Raw genomic sequence first — 18772 nt, 5'->3', positions numbered from 1 at the left:
TCTGTTATGTCACATTAATTCTGTAAGATGATCCAATAAATTCACAAAAGCCCCAGCAACAAACGTAATCCAGAGACCCACACGGTCATATAAACTCACAAAATCGGTCAACTGGTCCTATAACTTGGTCTTCTATAAACTCCTACTTTATGTAAAAAAAAACTCTTTTCAAGCAGACATTTATGTGGGACCCACGACCCTAAGCTCTTCAGTTTTATAAAAGAGCCAATTCAGGAGGAAAGCCCACTTTTCTTTATTTAATCCTATCTATGTATATTTTTTTATGTTACTTTGTAATTTTTCAGAAATCTTTAGAAATCACCAAAAATATATAAAAATCGCCAAAAGCAGTCCGGCACATTCACAGAACAAAATTCCTTTTCACACGAGCATCAAAGTATTCCTGCACTTATCTTGTCTTCAAATGTCCGATCCGACCCCCACGGGAGATCATCTTTCAAACTTCTGTCTGCCTGGGGGGAGGAACCACATCCACGTGCTCACATTTTTATAGTGTTTTGTTATTCATGGGGGAGAAACCTGTTCCATATCCTCACTCCACTAAGTTCGGTCTTAAAATGCCGTCTGCAACGCTGCCCCTTTTATATCTTACTTCAAACAAACATGGGGGGGACCGGGAGAAAAATCACCTGACCGGAAAAACCCTTGGTGTATCTCGGCAGTGTTCAACCAGGAACAGCATCCCCTCCATTGTTTGCTATTCCTACAGCTGGTAGTCTTCAATCAGGTAGTGCGGCAGACTGGACAAAAGGTCACTTAGCATGGCAGTTCTCCATCAGGTCCTCATCCCGAGCGTTCCAATACATGAGCTTCATGTAAATCGCCAGGCAGTTCTCCATCAGGTCCTCACTCCCCAGCGTTCCACTTCATGTAAATCGCCAGGCAGTTCTCCATCAGGTCCTCAATACCCAGCGTTCCACTTCATGTAAATCGCCAGGCAGTTCTCCATCAGGTCCTCACTCCCCAGCGTTCCACTTCATGTAAATCGCCAGGCAGTTCTCCATCAGGTCCTCGTTCCCGAGCATCCACTTCATGTAAATCGCCAGGCAGTTCTCCATCAGGTCCTCCGTCCCGAGCGTTCCACTTCATGAACTTCATGTAAATCGCCAGGCAGTTCTCCATCAGGTCCTCGTTCCCCAGCGTTCCACTTCATGTAAATCGCCAGGCAGTTCTCCATCAGGTCCTCTTTCTCGAGCGTTCCAATACATGAACTTCATGTAAATCGCCAGGCAGTTCTCCATCAGGTCCTCTTTCTCGAGCGTTCCAATACATGAACTTCATGTAAATCGCCAGGCAGTTCTCCATCAGGTCCTCCGTCCCGAGCGTTCCACTTCATGTAAATCGCCAGGCAGTTCTCCATCAGGTCCTCATTCCCCAGCGTTCCACTTCATGAACTTCATGTAAATCACCAGGCAGTTCTCCATCAGGTCCTCAAGCCTGAGCGTTCCACTTCATGAACTTCATGTAAATCACCAGGCAGTTCTCCATCAGGTCCTCAAGCCTGAGCGTTCCACTTCATGAACTTCATGTAAATCACCAGGCAGTTCTCCATCAGGTCCTCATTCCCCAGCGTTCCACTTCATGAACTTCATGTAAATCACCAGGCAGTTCTCCATCAGGTCCTCAAGCCTGAGCGTTCCACTACATGAACTTCATGTAAATCACCAGGCAGTTCTCCATCAGGTCCTCATTCCCCAGCGTTCCACTTCATGAACTTCATGTAAATCACCAGGCAGTTCTCCATCAGGTCCTCAAGCCTGAGCGTTCCACTTCATGAACTTCATGTAAATCACCAGGCAGTTCTCCATCAGGTCCTCAAGCCTGAGCGTTCCAATACATGAACTTCATGTAAATCACCAGGCAGTTCTCCATCAGGTCCTCAAGCCTGAGCGTTCCACTACATGAACTTCATGTAAATCACCAGGCAGTTCTCCATCAGGTCCTCATTCCCCAGCGTTCCACTTCATGAACTTCATGTAAATCACCAGGCAGTTCTCCATCAGGTCCTCAAGCCTGAGCGTTCCACTTCATGAACTTCATGTAAATCACCAGGCAGTTCTCCATCAGGTCCTCAAGCCTGAGCGTTCCAATACATGAACTTCATGTAAATCACCAGGCAGTTCTCCATCAGGTCCTCTTTCCCGAGCGTTCCAATACATGTAAACCGCCAGGCAGTTCTCCATCAGGTCCTCATTCCAAAAAAAACAAACCAATTGAGGATTACAATCAAACCTCAAACAGTAATTTAATGTAAACCGCGGGGATGAATCCAATCATGAATGGGACATTGGATGACAAGATGGGGGGGGGGGGGGGATACTTTGATGCTCGTTTGTTCTGTGAATGCGCCGGACTGGATTTTGCTGATTTCTAAAGATTTTTGAAAAAAAAAAAAAAATTACAAAATAACATAAAAAAAAAACCAGAGAGAGAGAGAGAGAGAGAGAGAGCTAGGATTAAGTAAAGAAAAGTGGGCTCTGCTCCGGCACTGGCTCTTTTATAAAACTGAAGAGCTTACTGAGGGTGGGGTCCTCCCCCATCAATGTCTGCATGAAAGGAAGGTTTTGGGGTTGGTTTTTTGTTTTTACATAAAGTAGGAGTTTATAGAAGATCAAGTCAGGTGACCATTTATTTTTTTTTGTTGTTGTTTTTGCGGATCACAGCCTTCGCTCCGCCTTTGCACGGTCGCTGGCAGCCCGACCGCTGCCTCGCTCCCTTCCCTCTGCAACGCGCCTCCAAAGAGAGGGACTTCCTGGGGCGCCCTAGTAAGTTCCTCTGCCGTATTTTCGCCCCCGACACCGGATTCTCACTGAATGAGAGGGCTCTCTCGCTCTCGCTCTCTCTCACCAGCGCTGATAACAGGTCACATTGCGGCCTGAACCTTTGCTCCCCCTTACACAGCTCCCTGCGGTTCAAGGGATTTACAATTGTCTTTTTTTTTTTTTAACAACTGCCCCGGGCTCTTACTGTCCCCTTCGCCGGAGGGCACCCACCATCCCGGTAAAGCCGGGGCAGATGGGGGGTGGTGGAAGGGCCCCCACAGGCTGAAGGAGACAGGCCCGGGTCCCCGAGACCCTCTCTCTCCCCCCTCCCCTTTGCACATCCGTCTGAAAAGGCTGTTGTCGATCGGGGGGAGGTCGCGTCCTAGGAGGAGGCGGAGGCGTCCAGGCCGTTGTCTTCCTGCTGGGCCACCTCCATCTTGGAGAGGGCGGCGTGGATACGGAAGAGGGTCCTCGACTCCATGGAGTAATTCTTGTAATTGTCTCTGGAACAACAGGAGGGGGAAAAAATTATATTTAATCCGGAAGTAGAGCAAAGGCGTTAAGGGGTGAGGAAGGAGGGTCTCGCCCTCATCAGGGCTATTAATCTGCGCGGGCGAATCATTGCGTAGGGGGCCCCCCCTTCCCTAAGTCCCTCTCGGCCTCACCGGGCCCGGGCCGGAGGGAACTGCCCGTGGACTAGAGGGGTCCCTTGCGGGTCTCGGTTCCCCCCAGGAGCACCGGCCCTTTAAAAAGATGGCGTCAGGGACTCCTCACCGGGAGGTTCCGAGGCCCCCCCCCCCCCCGCGCTTCTCTAGCGCCCCCCGCCCACGGCCGGGAGGTCAGAAACCGGCCGGTAATCATCTCTCCTCCCCGGGAGGACAGGAGCCCTCCCTCCTGCATCCACCACCCCTCCTCAGCCAAATTCTTCCCTGCGTAAAATGGACAGGGGGGAGGGAGGGGGGGGCCACGTCCAGAGGAAGCAGAGCTCGGCTTCCCCCCCCCGGCGCTCACCCCTTACCACGTTCCACTGCGCATTCACCCACCTTCCCGGCTCGCTTCCCCACCCCCGTACGCCGGTCCCTTTACCTTCTCCTCCAGGGGGGTGGGGTGAAGCGCCAGACGCAGGGAAAGTTCCCCCCCCCCCTCGCAGCGGGTGGCTCCTTCCATTTTTATTAAACAATCGCCGTGCCACTTACTTGGCTCTCCTCAGGCCCCCCAGGGCCTCCCGCGTCCTGCCCTGCCGCGCCTGCAGGAGGCTGAGCTCCAGCAGGGCGTTGGGCACCAGGTAGTGATCGTAGCGGATCCTCTTCTCGCTGCGAGAAAACAGCCGGCGTTAATGGTGGGGGGGACGGGACGGTGGGCTCTCACCCCCAGAGCCCGAGGGTAGAGGGGGGGGGGGGCTCCTCACCTGCGCTGGACGGCAGTGAAGCACTCCTCGGCCCGGCCGCTCTGCCCCAAGTGCTTCAGGCACATCCCCTTCAGTAGCTGCACCAGGCTGCTGTCGTCCTGCAGGTACTCGTTGGCTGATTAAAAAAAAAAAAAAGGGCGCTAAGTTACTATCCAGATGCAGCTGTGCCCCTGCCCTTCCGAACACCCCCCCCCCCCCCCCCCCCCCGAGCGTTTTGTTTTTTTTACCCTGCGGAGCCTGAAGCTTCTGCTCTGCCTCCACCAGAATCCCCAGGATGGTTTCCGTCAGCTTCGGCTGTTTCCCCAGGACGCTGAATCCGTTCCACATGTACATCATCTCCTGCGAAGGTTAGGGGGGGGTGACGGGGGACGACACACACACACAAGATTTCAGCCTGGCGCGCCGTGGTCGGCAAGAGCAGATTTCGTTCAGAAATCCGCCCCCCCCCCCCCCCCCCCGGTCGTTCATTCGTTTCGAACATGAACGAAGGGTTTTCGTTTCCCTGTACTTCCCTGTAACATTTTAGGGCGAATCTGTTCTGCTGTTTTTAGAAAGCCGGCTTTGCCCACTGCCAACTCTTTTATTTGTAAGAAATTATCGTCGATTGTTTCTGGAGTGCAGCGGGACGGGAGTTAACGGCGGCTTGCTGGGCTGAGCATGGGACGCGGCTGCCTTATTAAATGCCAAGCACCGCGCACAGGAGTGCCGCCCCCCTCCCCGTTCTCACCCCCTTTCCCCCCCCCCCCCCCCACCCGCAGCCTCACCAGCGCCGGCACGGGAAGTCCCACCGGTTCCTTCGCCTTGTACCTCCGAGCTTTCCGAACGGCGAACTTCTCGGTGGGAGGAGTCTTCCCCGCAATCTTCTGCTTCAGGGAAGATACCTGCCTGTAGGGGGGGGGGGGGGGGGTGAGAAACGGGGCTGTGAATCTGAGCGAGAGGGCAGGTGGCGCTCGGCGGCGGCGGCAGGGGTTACCTGAAGAGGTCCGCCTCCTGCTCCCCCAGGGGACGGGGCTCCTCCGGCGGCAGCATGCTGAGGAAGGCGGCCTTCATGTACACGTACATCGCCTGAGGAGAGAAGCGGAGCGGGAGTCGGAGGAGGTGAAGCAGGGAGGTGGGGGGGGGGGGGGGCGGCGGAGACACCGTCCCACCCGAGCCTGCGGAGAACCGTTACCCCCTTCCCCCCGCTGACCTTGGACCAGCGGCTCTCCTGGCTGAGCAGGTCGGCGTAGAAGTAGGCCACCTTCCACACGGCCTGGTAGGCGAAGCACCACATGAGCTCCCAGTAACCCATGTGGTGGAGCTGCTTCCAGGCCTGCTGGACGGCACAGCCTTCCTCGAAGCGTCTTATGGCCTGGAGGGGATGGGGGGGGGGGGGGGGAGAGACGAGAGAAGCTTAGGGTGAGAAAGAACTCCCGGTGAGAGAGAGAGAGAGAGGGGAGGGGGCGACCTCTCCCTGCTCCACCTGATTAACTCCTCCTCACCTCGTTAATGTTCCCTCTGATTTCTTCTATCCTCCCCGCGAAGAACAGGAAGATGGCGCTCTGGAACGAGACGAGGGAGGCTGAGGGCTCGATGCACGAACATCCCCCCCACCACCACCAGCCCACCCCGTTCGCTCCCTCCTCCTCCTCCTCCACCCAGCTCTCCCCTCTTACACTGGGGAAGCAGCCGAGGTAGGGCCTCAGGAGTCCTTCGGCTTCTTCGACGCCTCCGTCTCCCGTACCTGCGGGGGCAGAGCAGGCCCTGAGAAGGGGGAGGGGGTGTGGGGGCTAAGCAAGCAGGCGCCCCCCCCCCCCCCCCCGAGGCTGGCGGCATCCCACCCCGAAGCGCTCTGGGAACGCGGTTCGGACGAAAGGCACAGGACGCAGCCGCAGGCCTGATGCAATGTTAAGGGAGCAGGGACGTGGGGGGTGGGTGGGTGATGGGGCTGGAGGAGGGGGATGTAGCGCAGAGCCTCGCGCTCCCGCGCCACTCCTGGAGACTGGATCTCCCAACGGGGGGGGGGGGGGGGCGAGGAACCACTCCCCCCCCCCCACCTTCCCGGCTGATCCGTGCTCGTCGAGGCCAAGAAAATGCAACAGAACCAGACCTGGCTCAGCCTGCGCCCGCCGGCCCCAAATCTTTCCGAAGACGCTGATGTAAAACACCCCCCCCCCCCCCCGCCAGCGCCCTCTTACCCAGGATGAAGGTGAGGAAGGTGTAATAGCAGAGCAGCAGCATGGTGCAGAGCAGCGAGCGCAGGTTAGGAGACGCCGCGCCTTCCTGCAAACGGGACAACCCGTAATCCTGCGGAGACAGGAGGGGGGGAGCGAGGAGAGGGTCGTCAGAGGCCTCCGGACCTGGCCACCCCCGGACCTGGCCACCCCCGGACACCTGGCCACCCCCGGACCTGGCCACCCCCGGACCCACGCACCCCCCGTAACCCTGGCAGAAGGAAGGAGCTGCCGGACGGGTACTCGCCTTGTCGCCAGAGAATCCGGCAAATTCCAGGAGCTTGAGGATCCGCGGAGGGAAGAGCGAGAGAGTCTGCGGGAGACAAAAAAATAAAATTAAAAAAATCCAAGATGCCACCGCCTGCCCAAGAGGGACGGACGAAGCAAGGAAGACAAGACAGATCTCGGGGGTGGGATCTCTGCAGACAGTGGGGAAACACACACACACACACACACACCCCCCCCCCCCCCCGAGCGACAGGGCCGGCGCCGTCTCCCCTGCCGAGGGCTCGGGCGTCCGGGGACCGCCGCGTCACGCCTAAAAAAAAAAAAAAAAAAAGGTCCATCCCAGCACGGTAAGTCCACGCAGCTGCCGCTCACCAGGTTAAAGGCCCCGACCCCCAGCGCCACGCCCCCCTGCAGGTGCCGGTGCGACTCCCCGTGGCGGAAGTCCCGAGAACGGATGACGTCGTTCAGCTCTCTACAAAAAAAATAAAAAAGAGGAGGAAGAGATTATAAATTAATCTGAGGCCTTCCACTAGCTGGGAGGAGGCGTTGCTCACTCTCCCCCTAGTGCCCTTCCCTGCCCTGTAATAAAACCTCGCGTGCGGAGGGCACCAGAACCCCCTTCAGACCATCCGACTGTATTCAAATCGACGACAGGAGCAGCCTCCTTTGCAAGCCGTAGCAGCGAGAGGCAGAGTCCTGCTGCCTGGAAACTCCAGCGACAATCCCACCGCTGCCACCATTCTCGGTCCAGCGAAATCTCTTGGGTTCTGATCATTCGTATCTGTTCGTGTACCCCCTTTGTGTTCGTTCCTGTGTTTGATTGCAAATTGCGATTCAACCGGTATTGTAATTTTCGATTATAAATTTGACTGCGATCTGCGTTAAGAGTAACCTAGGAAAAGATTGAATTCTGAAATCTTTATAAATTCTTCCTCTCTCACCTGTATATTAGGTAGCTGGTCCGCACTTTGATACCCCCCTTAATAAAGTTCACCATGTTCTCATCCTAAGCGAAATCAACCAGATACCGGGAGAAAAAGACAGAGAAAAAAAGCAGTTTAGTGACCGAAGCGATGCATAGGTCACAGCCCATCAAGCCTCCGACGCTCCCGGGCATTTCAGGCTCAGCCCAGCAAAGTCACCGACACTCCCAGCCCAGATCATCTCAGGCTCAAACCCAGGAAGCCACCGACGACGCTTCCCAGCCCAGATTGTCGGCCTGGCACGTATCAGCGCCCGCAGGAAGTCACTGGCATTCCCAGTCTAAGTCTACGGTTTGCGAGGTTAATTACCTGCAGGAAGGTGAGAGCCGCTCTCTGCAAGAGACACTCTGCGTAGCACACCTCAGCATGGACCTGCTCTGCAAGGGTTAAAAACAGAAGGCACAACCTCTGTCCCACAACCTTCTTGGGATTATCAGCAGCAGGGGAGTGAGGGGTAAAGCCTGGGATTATCAGCAGCGGGGGGACTGAGGGGTAAAGCCTGGGATTATCAGCAGGGGGGGGAGTGAGGAGTAAAGCCTGGGATTATCAGCAGCGGGGGAAGTGAGAGGTAAAGCCTGGGATTATCAGCAGCGGGGGGGAGTGAGGGGTAAAAGCCTGGGATTATCAGCAGTGGGGGGAGTGAGGAGTAAAGCCTGGGATTATCAGCAGCGGGGGCAGTGAGAGGTAAAGCCTGGGATTATCAGCAGCGGGGGGAGTGAGGGGTAAAGCCTGGGATTATCAGCAGCGGGGGGAGTGAGGGTTAAAGCCTGGGATTATCAGCAGCGGGGGGGAGTGAGGGGTAAAGCCTGGGATTATCAGCAGGGGGGGAGTGAGGGGTAAAACCTGGGATTATCAGCAGCGGGGGAGTGAGGAGTAAAGCCTGGGATTATCAGCAGCGGGGGAAGTGAGGAGTAAAGCCTGGGATTATCAGCAGCGGGGGCAGTGAGAGGTAAAGCCTGGGATTATCAGCAGCGGGGGGAGTGAGGGGTAAAGCCTGGGATTATCAGCAGCGGGGGGGAGTGAGGGGTAAAGCCTGGGATTATCAGCAGCGGGGGAGTGAGGAGTAAAGCCTGGGATTATCAGCAGCGGGGGGGAGTGAGGGGTAAAGCCTGGGATTATCAGCAGGGGGGGGAGTGAGGGGTAAAGCCTGGGATTATCAGCAGGGGGGGGAGTGAGGGGTAAAGCCTGGGATTATCAGCAGGGGGGGGAGTGAGGAGTAAAGCCTGGGATTATCAGCAGCGGGGGGGAGTGAGGAGTAAAGCCTGGGATTATCAGCAGCGGGGGAAGTGAGAGGTAAAGCCTGGGATTATCAGCAGCGGGGGGAGTGAGGGGTAACACCGGTGAGTAAGTTGTACAAATCGGCATGAGACGGGATGAACGTGCAGGTCTCCCGCTGCCATCATAAGTCTGCGGGAGAGGGAAGGAGCCCGTAGGTGTCTGATCACGACTGTAAATATTTTAATCTTTCGTAAGCAAAATGATCATTTAAAAAACAGGAAGGCGAGAGGAGGAGAAGTGGCTGCCGCCCTGCACGTAGGGTGCCCCCTTCCCTACTGAAGGAAGGAGGATCCGCGGGGGCCGGGGCCACAGCAGCTCACCCCCCCTGGTTTATGCGCGGGACTGACCTTCTGTGAATGCATCGCTGCCCGACTTGGTCACCAAAGAGCCAAGCAGTGGGGACTTCCTCCGAAACCTTAAGTTAAAAAAAAAAAAAAGGAGTAGGAAGTGTAAATTCATCAAAACAACAGTGGCACCCGAAGCACAGCATTGATAATTCACCCAAAGCACAGCACTGATAATTCACCCAAAGCACAGCACTAATAATTCCCCCGAAGCACAGCACTGATAATTCACCCAAAGCACAGCACTAATAATTCCCCCGAAGCACAGCACTGATAATTCCCCCGAAGCACAGCACTGATAATTCACCCAAAGCACAGCACTGATAATTTACAGCGAAACCCAGTCCTGACAGGACGCCCCCCCGACCCTGCAGGGAGCGGCACGGAGAAGCCACCGCCTCGGCACCGGGGCTGATCCGGTGCGTCCCTGGACCCCGCGGGCCCCCACAGCTCCGAGAGCCAGGGCAATTTAATTTTTTTTTTATTTTAAATTATCCCAGGAGTTGCTGTGGACGGGGGGACGGGGGTGTTTTTTTTTGGGTACCTCTGACAGATTTCCTGGGCCTCCTTCATGGTCTGTCCGGCCCGGACGAGGTCGTCGTGTTGGAAGGTCATCATGGCCTGCATTCCCAGGACGGTGGCGTGGACCAGGGCGTGGTACATGCTCTCTCTGATCCTGAGGGAAGGAGAAGTGGCTAAATTATGAGAGCCTCGTTCCCTGCGGAGACCTGGGGAGGGGACGGGGATTAGGAGCTGAATGTGCAGTCAGGGGTTCCAGGTCCCCGGGATTCGCCTTCCCGTTTCCTCCGTGGACCCTTAAATGGTAAGTCAGGCGATTCGGGAACATTTATCGATTTGAATTGCTTTAGCTTAAGGTGTAATTCAGTAACAAATGAGACAGTCCTGGGCCACGTCTTTTAAGCTCAGGAAATGCCTAGATTTTTAGAAGACTGTCAGCACTGTATAAATACCTCGTACAGCCTCGCACGCACTGTCAGCACTGTATAAATATAATAACACTTTGTACACCCCACATCCATTGTCAGTGCTGTATAAACACAACACCGCCTCATACAGTTCTGTGCACACTGTCAGCACTGTATAAATACCTCGTACAGCCTTGCACGCACTGTCAGCACTGTATAAATAACATCTCGTACAGCCCCGCACACACTGTCAGCACTGTATAAATATAACACTTTGTACAAGCCCCATGCACACTGTCAGCATTGTATAAATATAATAACACATTGTACAGCCCCACATCCATTGTCAGTGCCGTATAAAAACAACACCGCCTCATACAGTTCCGTGCACACTGTCAGCACTGTATAAATAACACCTCATATAGCCTCGCACACACTGTCAGCACTGTATAAATATAAAACTTTGTACAGCCCCATGCACACTGTCAGCATTGTATAAATAACACCTCGTACAGCCCCGCACACAGTCAGCACTGTATAAATATAATAGTTTGTACAGCCCCATGCACACTGTCAGCACTGTATAAATAATACCTCGTGCAGCCCTGCACACTGTCAGCACTGTATAAATAATACCTCGTGCAGCCCTGCACACTGTCAGCACTGTATAAATGTAATAATACTTTGTACAGCCCCACATCCATTGTCAGTGCTGTATAAACACAACACCGCCTCGTAAAGTTCCCTGCACCCTGTCAGCACCGTATAAATATAATAATACCTCATACACTGTGTCTGTCAGCACACACTAGTTGTGAGTACACACCTCGGTCGAAGACATTCCAAGCTATCACTGAAGCGGTTAGAAAGGAAGAGATTCAGGGCTTCCATGCACTCATCCAGAGAGGTTTTGAGATCCAGCTGAGGACAACTGTGAAAGAGGATACACAGGAGAATGAAAGACTGACCCTTCCAGGGTGACATTCTGGGACAGGACGGGCTCTGTGACAGCAGCCACCATCCCTGCTGGAGGGGGGGAGCCAGCTGTTCCAACCCCTGTAACGCACCGCCGTGCAGGAAGACATCAGCACGTGCGGCTTCCAGTTAAAACTCTCTTCCCTTAGGCATTGCACATAGGAAGGGCACTTCAAAGCTCGGGATGTGTTCTGTCCTAGTGACTGGACAGCAATCAGCGCGGTTAGAGACATCCACCCAGGGCAAAACACATTCTGAGCTTCCTGCTCCACTTGCACTCTGCAGTAACCGAGTGACTTGAAAATGAACAGTTTCAACCCACAAAAGTGAGCTCAAGTGAGCAATAAGCCAGCAGATATGCTCACACACACACACACACACACACACAGGCATTACCACAACAACCTTCTCACTGCACAGCTGGCGGGGATAAAGCTCCACTGGAATCAATAAATATCACAGGACACTAGGAAGCCTCATGTGACGCTTCTAAGAAAACTAAAAAGTCATGGGATAGGAGGCGATGTCCTTTCGTGGATTGCAAACTGGTTAAAAGACAGGAAACAGAGAGTAGGATTAAATGGGCAATTTTCTCAGTGGAAAAGGGTAAACAGTGGAGTGCCTCAGGGATCTGTACTGGGACCGGTGCTTTTCAATATATTTATAAATGAACTGGAAAGGAATACGACGAGTGAGGTTATCAAATTTGCGGACGATACAAAATTATTCATACCATCCGGTCCAGGTGATTTGCTACTCTTTAGTTTGTCAATCTGGCCTACTACATCTTCCTGGTTCACAGTGATTTGGTTCAGTTCGTCAGACTCATCACCCCTGAAAACTATCTCCGGAACTGGTATCTCACCAACATCCTCATTAGTAAACACGGAAGCAAAGAATTAATTTAGTCTTTCTGCAATGGCCTTATCTTCCCTAAGAGCCCCTTTAACCCCTTGGTCATCTAATGGTCCAACCGACTCCCTTACAGGTTTCTTGCTAACTTCAGTGCCGGGAAAAATAGTGGAAACTATCCTCAAGATCAAAATTGTAGAGCATATAGAAAGACATGATTTAATGGGACACAGTCAACATGGATTTACCCAAGGGAAGTCTTGCCTAACAAACCTGCTTCATTTTTTTGAAGGGGTTAATAAACATGTGGATAAAGGTGAACCGGTAGATGTAGTGTATTTGGATTTTCAGAAGGCGTTTGACAAAGTCCCTCATGAGAGGCTTCTACGAAAACTAAAAAGTCATGGGATAGGAGGCGATGTCCTTTCATGGATTACAAACTGGTTAAAAGACAGGAAACAGAGAGTAGGACTAAATTGTCAATTTTCTCAGTGGAAAAGGGTAAACAGTGGAGTGCCTCAGGGATCTGTACTTGGACCGGTGCTTTTCAATATATATATCAATGATCTGGAAAGGAATACGATGAGTGACGTTATCAAATTTGCAGATGATACAAAATTATTCAGAGTAGTTAAATCACAAGCAGACTGTGATACATTACAGGAGGACCTTGCAAGACTGGAAGATTGGGCATCCAAATGGCAGATGAAATTTAATGTGGACAAGTGCAAGGTGTTGCATATAGGGAAAAATAACCCTAGCTGTAGTTACACGATGTTAGGTTCCATATTAGGAGCTACCACCCAAGAAAGAGATCTAGGCGTCATAGTAGATAACACATTGCAATTGTCGGTTCAGTGTGCTGCAGCAGTCAAAAAAGCAAATAAAATGTTAGGAATTATTAGGAAGGGAATGGTTAATAAAACGGAAAATGTCATAATGCCTCTATATCGCTCCATGGTGAGGCCGCACCTTGAATACTGTGTACAATTCTGGTCGCCGTATCTCAAAAAAGATATAATTGCGATGGAGAAGGTACAGAGAAGGGCAACCAAAATGATAAAGGGGATGGAACAGCTCCCCTATGAGGAAAGGCTGAAGAGGTTAGGGCTGTTCAGCTTGGAGAAGAGACGGCTGAGGGGGGATATCATAGAGGTCTTTAAGATCATGAGAGGTCTTGAACGAGTAGATGTGACTCGGTTATTTACACTTTCAAATAATAGAAGGACTAGGGGGCATTCCATGAAGTTAGCATGGGGCACATTTAAGACTAATCGGAGAAAATTCTTTTTCACTCAACGCACAATAAATCTCTGGAATTTGTTGCCAGAGGATGTGGTTAGTGCAGTTAGTGTAGCTGGGTTCAAAAAAGGTTTGGATAAGTTCTTGGAAGAGAAGTCCATTAACTGCTATTAATCAAGTTTACTTAGGGAATAGTCACTGCTATTAATTGCATCAGTAGCATGGGATCTTCTAGGTGTTTGGGTAATTGCCAGGTTCTTGTGGCCTGGTTTGGCCTCTGTTGGAAACAGGATGCTGGGCTTGATGGACCCTTGGTCTGACCCAGCATGGCAATTTCTTATGTTCTTATGTTCTTATATATTAAAAAAAGTTTTTATTATGAGTTTTTGCCTCTATGGCCAACTTCATTTCAAATTCTCTCTTCACCTGTCTTATCAATGTTTTACACTTAACTTAGCAATGCTTATGTTTTATCCTATTTTCTTCAGATGGATCCTTCTTCCAATTTTTGAAGGATGGGGTTTTTTTTGGCTAAAATAGCCTCTTTCACCTCACCTTTAGTGTTAGAGCTGCAGATTTACTTACTGTCCCCCTTCCAGTTATTAGTTTAAATTTGATCATGTTATGATCACTGTTGCCAAGTGGCCCCACCACCGTTACTTCTCTCACCAAATCCTGTGTTCCACTAAGAATTAAATCTAAAATAGCTCCCTCTCTTGTTGGTTCCTGAACCAATTGCTCCATGAAGCAGTCATTTATTACATCCAGGAACTTTATGTCTCTACCAAGTCCTGATGTTACATTTACCCAGTCAATATTGGGGTAATTGAAATCTCACAAAAAAAAGTGAACAGTTAATTGTTGTCACAACGAGTACAAAATCTTACAAAAACACGTTATGCAATTGACTTTTTTTTCAAAATGTGCAATGCAATTGTGAACTTTTTTGCTTCTTGCTAAAGGACCATCATAACACATGAGGGCATACTGACTTATTTGTAATCATGTATTGCCTCTTCGGGTCATACTTAATCATGGGTCCATGTCCTTTATTACTAAACACTTTTGCTTAATTTTGTGATTTTTTTGGGGGTTTTTTCAAACAATATTTTCTTTAAAATGGTACCTTCCTTTGTGTGTTGCTTCTTCACTCGGTGCAACCGCGCTCGATGCTTTTACTCATTGCTTCTTCACTCGGTGCAACCGCACTCGATGCTTTTACTCATTGCTTCTTCACTCGGTGCAACCGCGCTCGATGCTTTTACTCATTGCTTCTTCACTCGGTGCAACCGCGCTCGATGCTTTTACTTGGAAGATCATTCGGGGATGATTTTCTCTTGAAGGGCTGAAGCAGGGCTAATCGCCCTTCAAGAGAAAATCATCCCCGAATGATCTTCCAAGTAAAAGCATCGAGCGCGGTTGCACCGAGTGAAGAAGCAATGAGTAAAAGCATCGAGTGCGGTTGCACCGAGTGAAGAAGCAATGAGTAAAAGCATCGAGCGCGGTTGCACCGAGTGAAGAAGCAACACACAAAGGAAGGTACCATTTTAAAGAAAATATTGTTTGAAAAAACCCCCAAAAAAATCACAAAATTAAGCAAAAGTGTGAATATGAATCAGTTATTTACTTTTTAATATATAGAAGGACTAGGGGGCACACCATGAAGTTAGCACATAGCACATTTAAAACTAATCAGAGAAAATTCTTTTTCACTCAATGCACAATTGCAACTTGGTTTATAAAAGGTTCAGATAAGGTCCTGGAGAATTCCATAAACTACTGCAAAGGGTGCAGGGCCTCAGAAGCTGAGGAAGTCAATCCCTGGATTCCTCTCCCAGGGGATGCAGGGAGCAGTATGCAGATGAGCCTTCCAAGCCTCCTGTACTGCAAAGAGTATGGGGCTTCTGGAAGCTGGGGCTGTGGAAGTCAATCCCTGGATCGCTTGCGGTGAACTCTGGACTACTCTCCGGGGGGATGCTGGGAGCAGTATGCAGATGAGCCTTCCGGTCCTCCTCTACTAATAGGAGCTCCACCCAGGAGAAAGCTCTAGGCATCATAGTGGATAATACATTGAAATTCTCAGCTCCGTATTCAGGTGTTAGGAATTATTAGGAAGGGAATGGTGAATAAAACGGAAAATGTCATAATGCCTCTGTATCGCTCCATGGTGAGACCGCACCTTGAATACTGTGTACAATTCTGGTCGCCGCATCTCAAAAAAGATATAATTGCGATGGAGAAGGTACAGAGAAGGGGGACCAAAATGATAAAGGGGATGGAACAGCTCCCCTATGAGGAAAGGCTGAAAAGGTTAGGACTTTTCAGCTTGGAGAAGAGACGGCTGAGGGGGGATATGATAGAGGTGTTTAAGATCATGAGAGGTCTAGAACGGGTAGATGTGAATCGGTTATTTACTCTTTCAGTAATAGAAAGACTAGGGGACACTCCATGAAGTTAGCATGGGGCACATTTAAAACTAATCGGAGAAAGTTCTTTTTCACTCAACGCACAATAAAGCTCTGGAATTTGTTGCCAGAGGATGTGGTTAGTGCAATTAGTGCAGCTCGGTTTATAAAAGATTCAGATAAGTTCCTGGAGGAGAAGTCCATAAACTGCTATTAATCAACAGGGAATAGCCACTGCTATCACTGACATTAGCAGCATGGGTTCTTCTTAGTGTTTGGGTAATTGCCAGGTTCTCGTGGCCTGGTTTTGGCCTCTGTTGGAAACAGGATGCTGGGCTTGATGGACCCTCGGTCGGACCCAGTATGGCAGGTTCTTATGTTCTTAGCAAGAATGGAGTAGTGAGGAGAAGCTGCTCCCAGGTATGGCAAGCGGGTCACAGTGATTGTGATTCGGAAGGTTCAGACCTCACAGCCACAACTTTCCCGCTGCTGCCCTGCTCGTGACATCCACCCCCATCCTGCCCTTTCCAAACAGCGCCGGTCCCTCCTTCCACGGGGGGGGGGGGGGGGGGAGCCACCTTGCCCTTCCTGCTCTCCACTTCACAAACAAGGGCGCGGGAGGCCTGGACTTTGCCCAACCCTTTGTTTTCTCACCTGGGGGGAGGCGACTGCCCGGCCAGCGAGGGAGCGGCGCAGCTCACCAGCAGCACCAGGGGCATTACAAATGCCCTTCCTACCGCTGCAAGGGGGGCAGACAAAACTAGACCAGCGCACTCCCTCTCTCCACTGCCTCTGACTCTTTATTTCTCACCCCAGGGAAGTCTCTTTTGAAAGCAGCGCCTGCTCGTCAGACCAGCTCTTCTGAAGCTGAGTAAACTGGAGGGTGCGCTTGCGTCGAGGGTCATCAGTAAATCCGCTCCCCGCAGGCGTCGCACTGATACACGTAAAGCATGAATACAGCACAGACAGCTGAAGAGCAGATCTTCATCAGAGCCCCATGCAGGCATCACACTGATACACATAAAGCAAGAATACAGCACAGACAACTGAAGAGCGGATCCTCATCAGAGCCCTATGCAGGCGTCACACTGATACACATAACGTATGAATACAGCACTGACAGCTGAAGAGCGGATCCTCATCAGAGCCCTATGCAGGCGTCACACTGATACACGTAACGTATGAAAACAGCACAGACAGCTGAAGAGCAGATCCTCATCAGAGCCCCATGCAGGCGTCACACTGATACACGTAACATATGAATACAGCACCGACAGCAGATCTTCATCAGAGCCCCATGCAGGGGTCACACTGATACACATAAAGCATGAATACAGCACAGACGGCTGAAGAGCAGATCTTCATCAGAGCCCCATGCAGGGGTCACACTGATACACATAAAGCATGAATACAGCACAGACGGCTGAAGAGCAGATCTTCATCAGAGCCCCATGCAGATGTCACACTGATACAAGTAAAGCATGAATACAGCACAGACAGGTGAAGAGCAGATCTTCATCAGAGCCCTGTGCAGGCGTCACACTGATACACGTAAAGCATGAATACAGCACAGACAGCTGAAGAGCAGATCTTCATCAGAGCCCCATGCAGGCATCACACTGATACACATAAAGCAAGAATACAGCACAGACAACTGAAGAGCGGATCCTCATCAGAGCCCTATGCAGGCGTCACACTGATACACATAACGTATGAATACAGCACTGACAGCTGAAGAGCGGATCCTCATCAGAGCCCTATGCAGGCGTCACACTGATACACGTAACGTATGAAAACAGCACAGACAGCTGAAGAGCAGATCCTCATCAGAGCCCCATGCAGGCGTCACACTGATACACGTAACATATGAATACAGCACCGACAGCAGATCTTCATCAGAGCCCCATGCAGGGGTCACACTGATACACATAAAGCATGAATACAGCACAGACGGCTGAAGAGCAGATCTTCATCAGAGCCCCATGCAGGGGTCACACTGATACACATAAAGCATGAATACAGCACAGACGGCTGAAGAGCAGATCTTCATCAGAGCCCCATGCAGATGTCACACTGATACACGTAAAGCATGAATACAGCACCGACAGCTGAAGAGCGGATCTTCATCAGAGCCCCATGCAGATGTCACACTGATACACGTAACGTATGAATACAGCACCGACAGCTGAAGAGCGGATTCTCATCAGAGCCCCATGCAGGCGTCACACTGATACACGTAACATATGAATACAGCACCGACAGCAGATCTTCATCAGAGCCCCATGCAGGGGTCACACTGATACACATAAAGCATGAATACAGCACAGACGGCTGAAGAGCAGATCTTCATCAGAGCCCCATGCAGGTGTCACACTGATACACGTAAAGCATGAATACAGCACAGACAGCTGAAGAGCAGATCTTCATCAAAGCCCCATGCAGGTGTCACACTGATACACGTAAAGCATGAATACAGCACAGACAGCTGAAGAGCAGATCTTCCCCATGCAGGGTCACGCTGATAAATATAAAGCATGAATACAGCACAGACAGTTGAAGCATAGACTTAGGGAAGGAGACTTGTATAACCAGGTCTTGTTACCATAATATTATAATAGCTACGCGGCTTTTCTTCCGAGTAGGAAAGTGAAAAGTTAGCCTAAGCCAGGACCAAGAGCAGAAGAGGAAAGGGAGAGCAAGTCTATTGCGCTGTTGTGACAGTGCCTTCTCCGGGTCAGCCCCACACACACCAAACCCCCCCCCCCCCCAGTCCCGGCTGAGATCGGAGGGCGGGGCCGCCTCACCTGGCCGCAGGTGCAGGCTCCAGGGCCATGTTGAGTGAGCCGGGACTGGCTCCAGCTCCCTATGGCCTCCGCTGCAGGACTGGCAGTGGGGAGGGCGGAGCCGGCAGGTGGGAGGGGCACATCCCTGCCAACACCACCACTGCCCCCCCATCCCACAGCAGAGATCCGGGCCCTCCTGCAGGGCCAGCCCTCATGCATAGGCATGAATTGCATTTGCACAGAATCGAGGCAGTGCCTCTCTGCTCTTGGACATCCTAACCAGACTGGTTTGTGACCCTCCAGGATGGGACTTGCTCACCCCCTTCTGTAACAGGTAGTGTGGCACACCTAC

General features: G+C 51.4%; 1 protein-coding gene across 1 annotated transcript; it reads right to left on the bottom strand.

The window, feature by feature from the left end:
- Nucleotides 1–2450: 2450 nt before the first annotated feature.
- Nucleotides 2451–18520, bottom strand: LOC115081016 (tetratricopeptide repeat protein 39A-like). Its single transcript, XM_029585524.1, has 18 exons — nt 18442–18520; nt 10990–11094; nt 9782–9913; nt 9241–9308; nt 7925–7992; nt 7574–7638; nt 7005–7104; nt 6652–6717; nt 6369–6477; nt 5847–5914; nt 5673–5732; nt 5381–5542; nt 5165–5256; nt 4956–5076; nt 4419–4530; nt 4192–4306; nt 3980–4096; nt 2451–3286 (listed from the first exon to the last, which is right to left on the bottom strand). The coding sequence occupies exons 1-18, from the start codon at nt 18468–18470 to the stop codon at nt 3166–3168; spliced, it is 1710 nt and encodes a 569-aa protein (XP_029441384.1). The 5' UTR covers nt 18471–18520; the 3' UTR covers nt 2451–3165.
- Between the last annotated feature and the right edge of the window lie 252 nt (nt 18521–18772).

The sequence above is a fragment of the Rhinatrema bivittatum genome, chromosome 19, assembly GCF_901001135.1.
Source record: "Rhinatrema bivittatum chromosome 19, aRhiBiv1.1, whole genome shotgun sequence".
Classification (NCBI taxonomy): Eukaryota; Metazoa; Chordata; class Amphibia; order Gymnophiona; family Rhinatrematidae; genus Rhinatrema; species Rhinatrema bivittatum.
The sequence above is the reverse complement of the archived record's forward strand: the minus strand, read 5'-3'. Positions and strand labels throughout refer to the sequence as shown.

Bases quoted from the DNA above. Each gene is read 5' to 3' on its own strand.
- LOC115081016 (XM_029585524.1), bottom strand. From the start codon at position 18,470: ATGGCCCTGGAGCCTGCACCTGCGGCCAG. The intron at 7,105-7,573 runs GTGAGAGAGGAA...TTTTTTTTGTAG, and splicing joins ACCAGCTACCTAATATACAG to AGAGCTGAACGACGTCATCC. The intron at 4,531-4,955 runs GTGAGGCTGCGG...TAACCTTCGCAG, and splicing joins GACTTCCCGTGCCGGCGCTG to GAGATGATGTACATGTGGAA.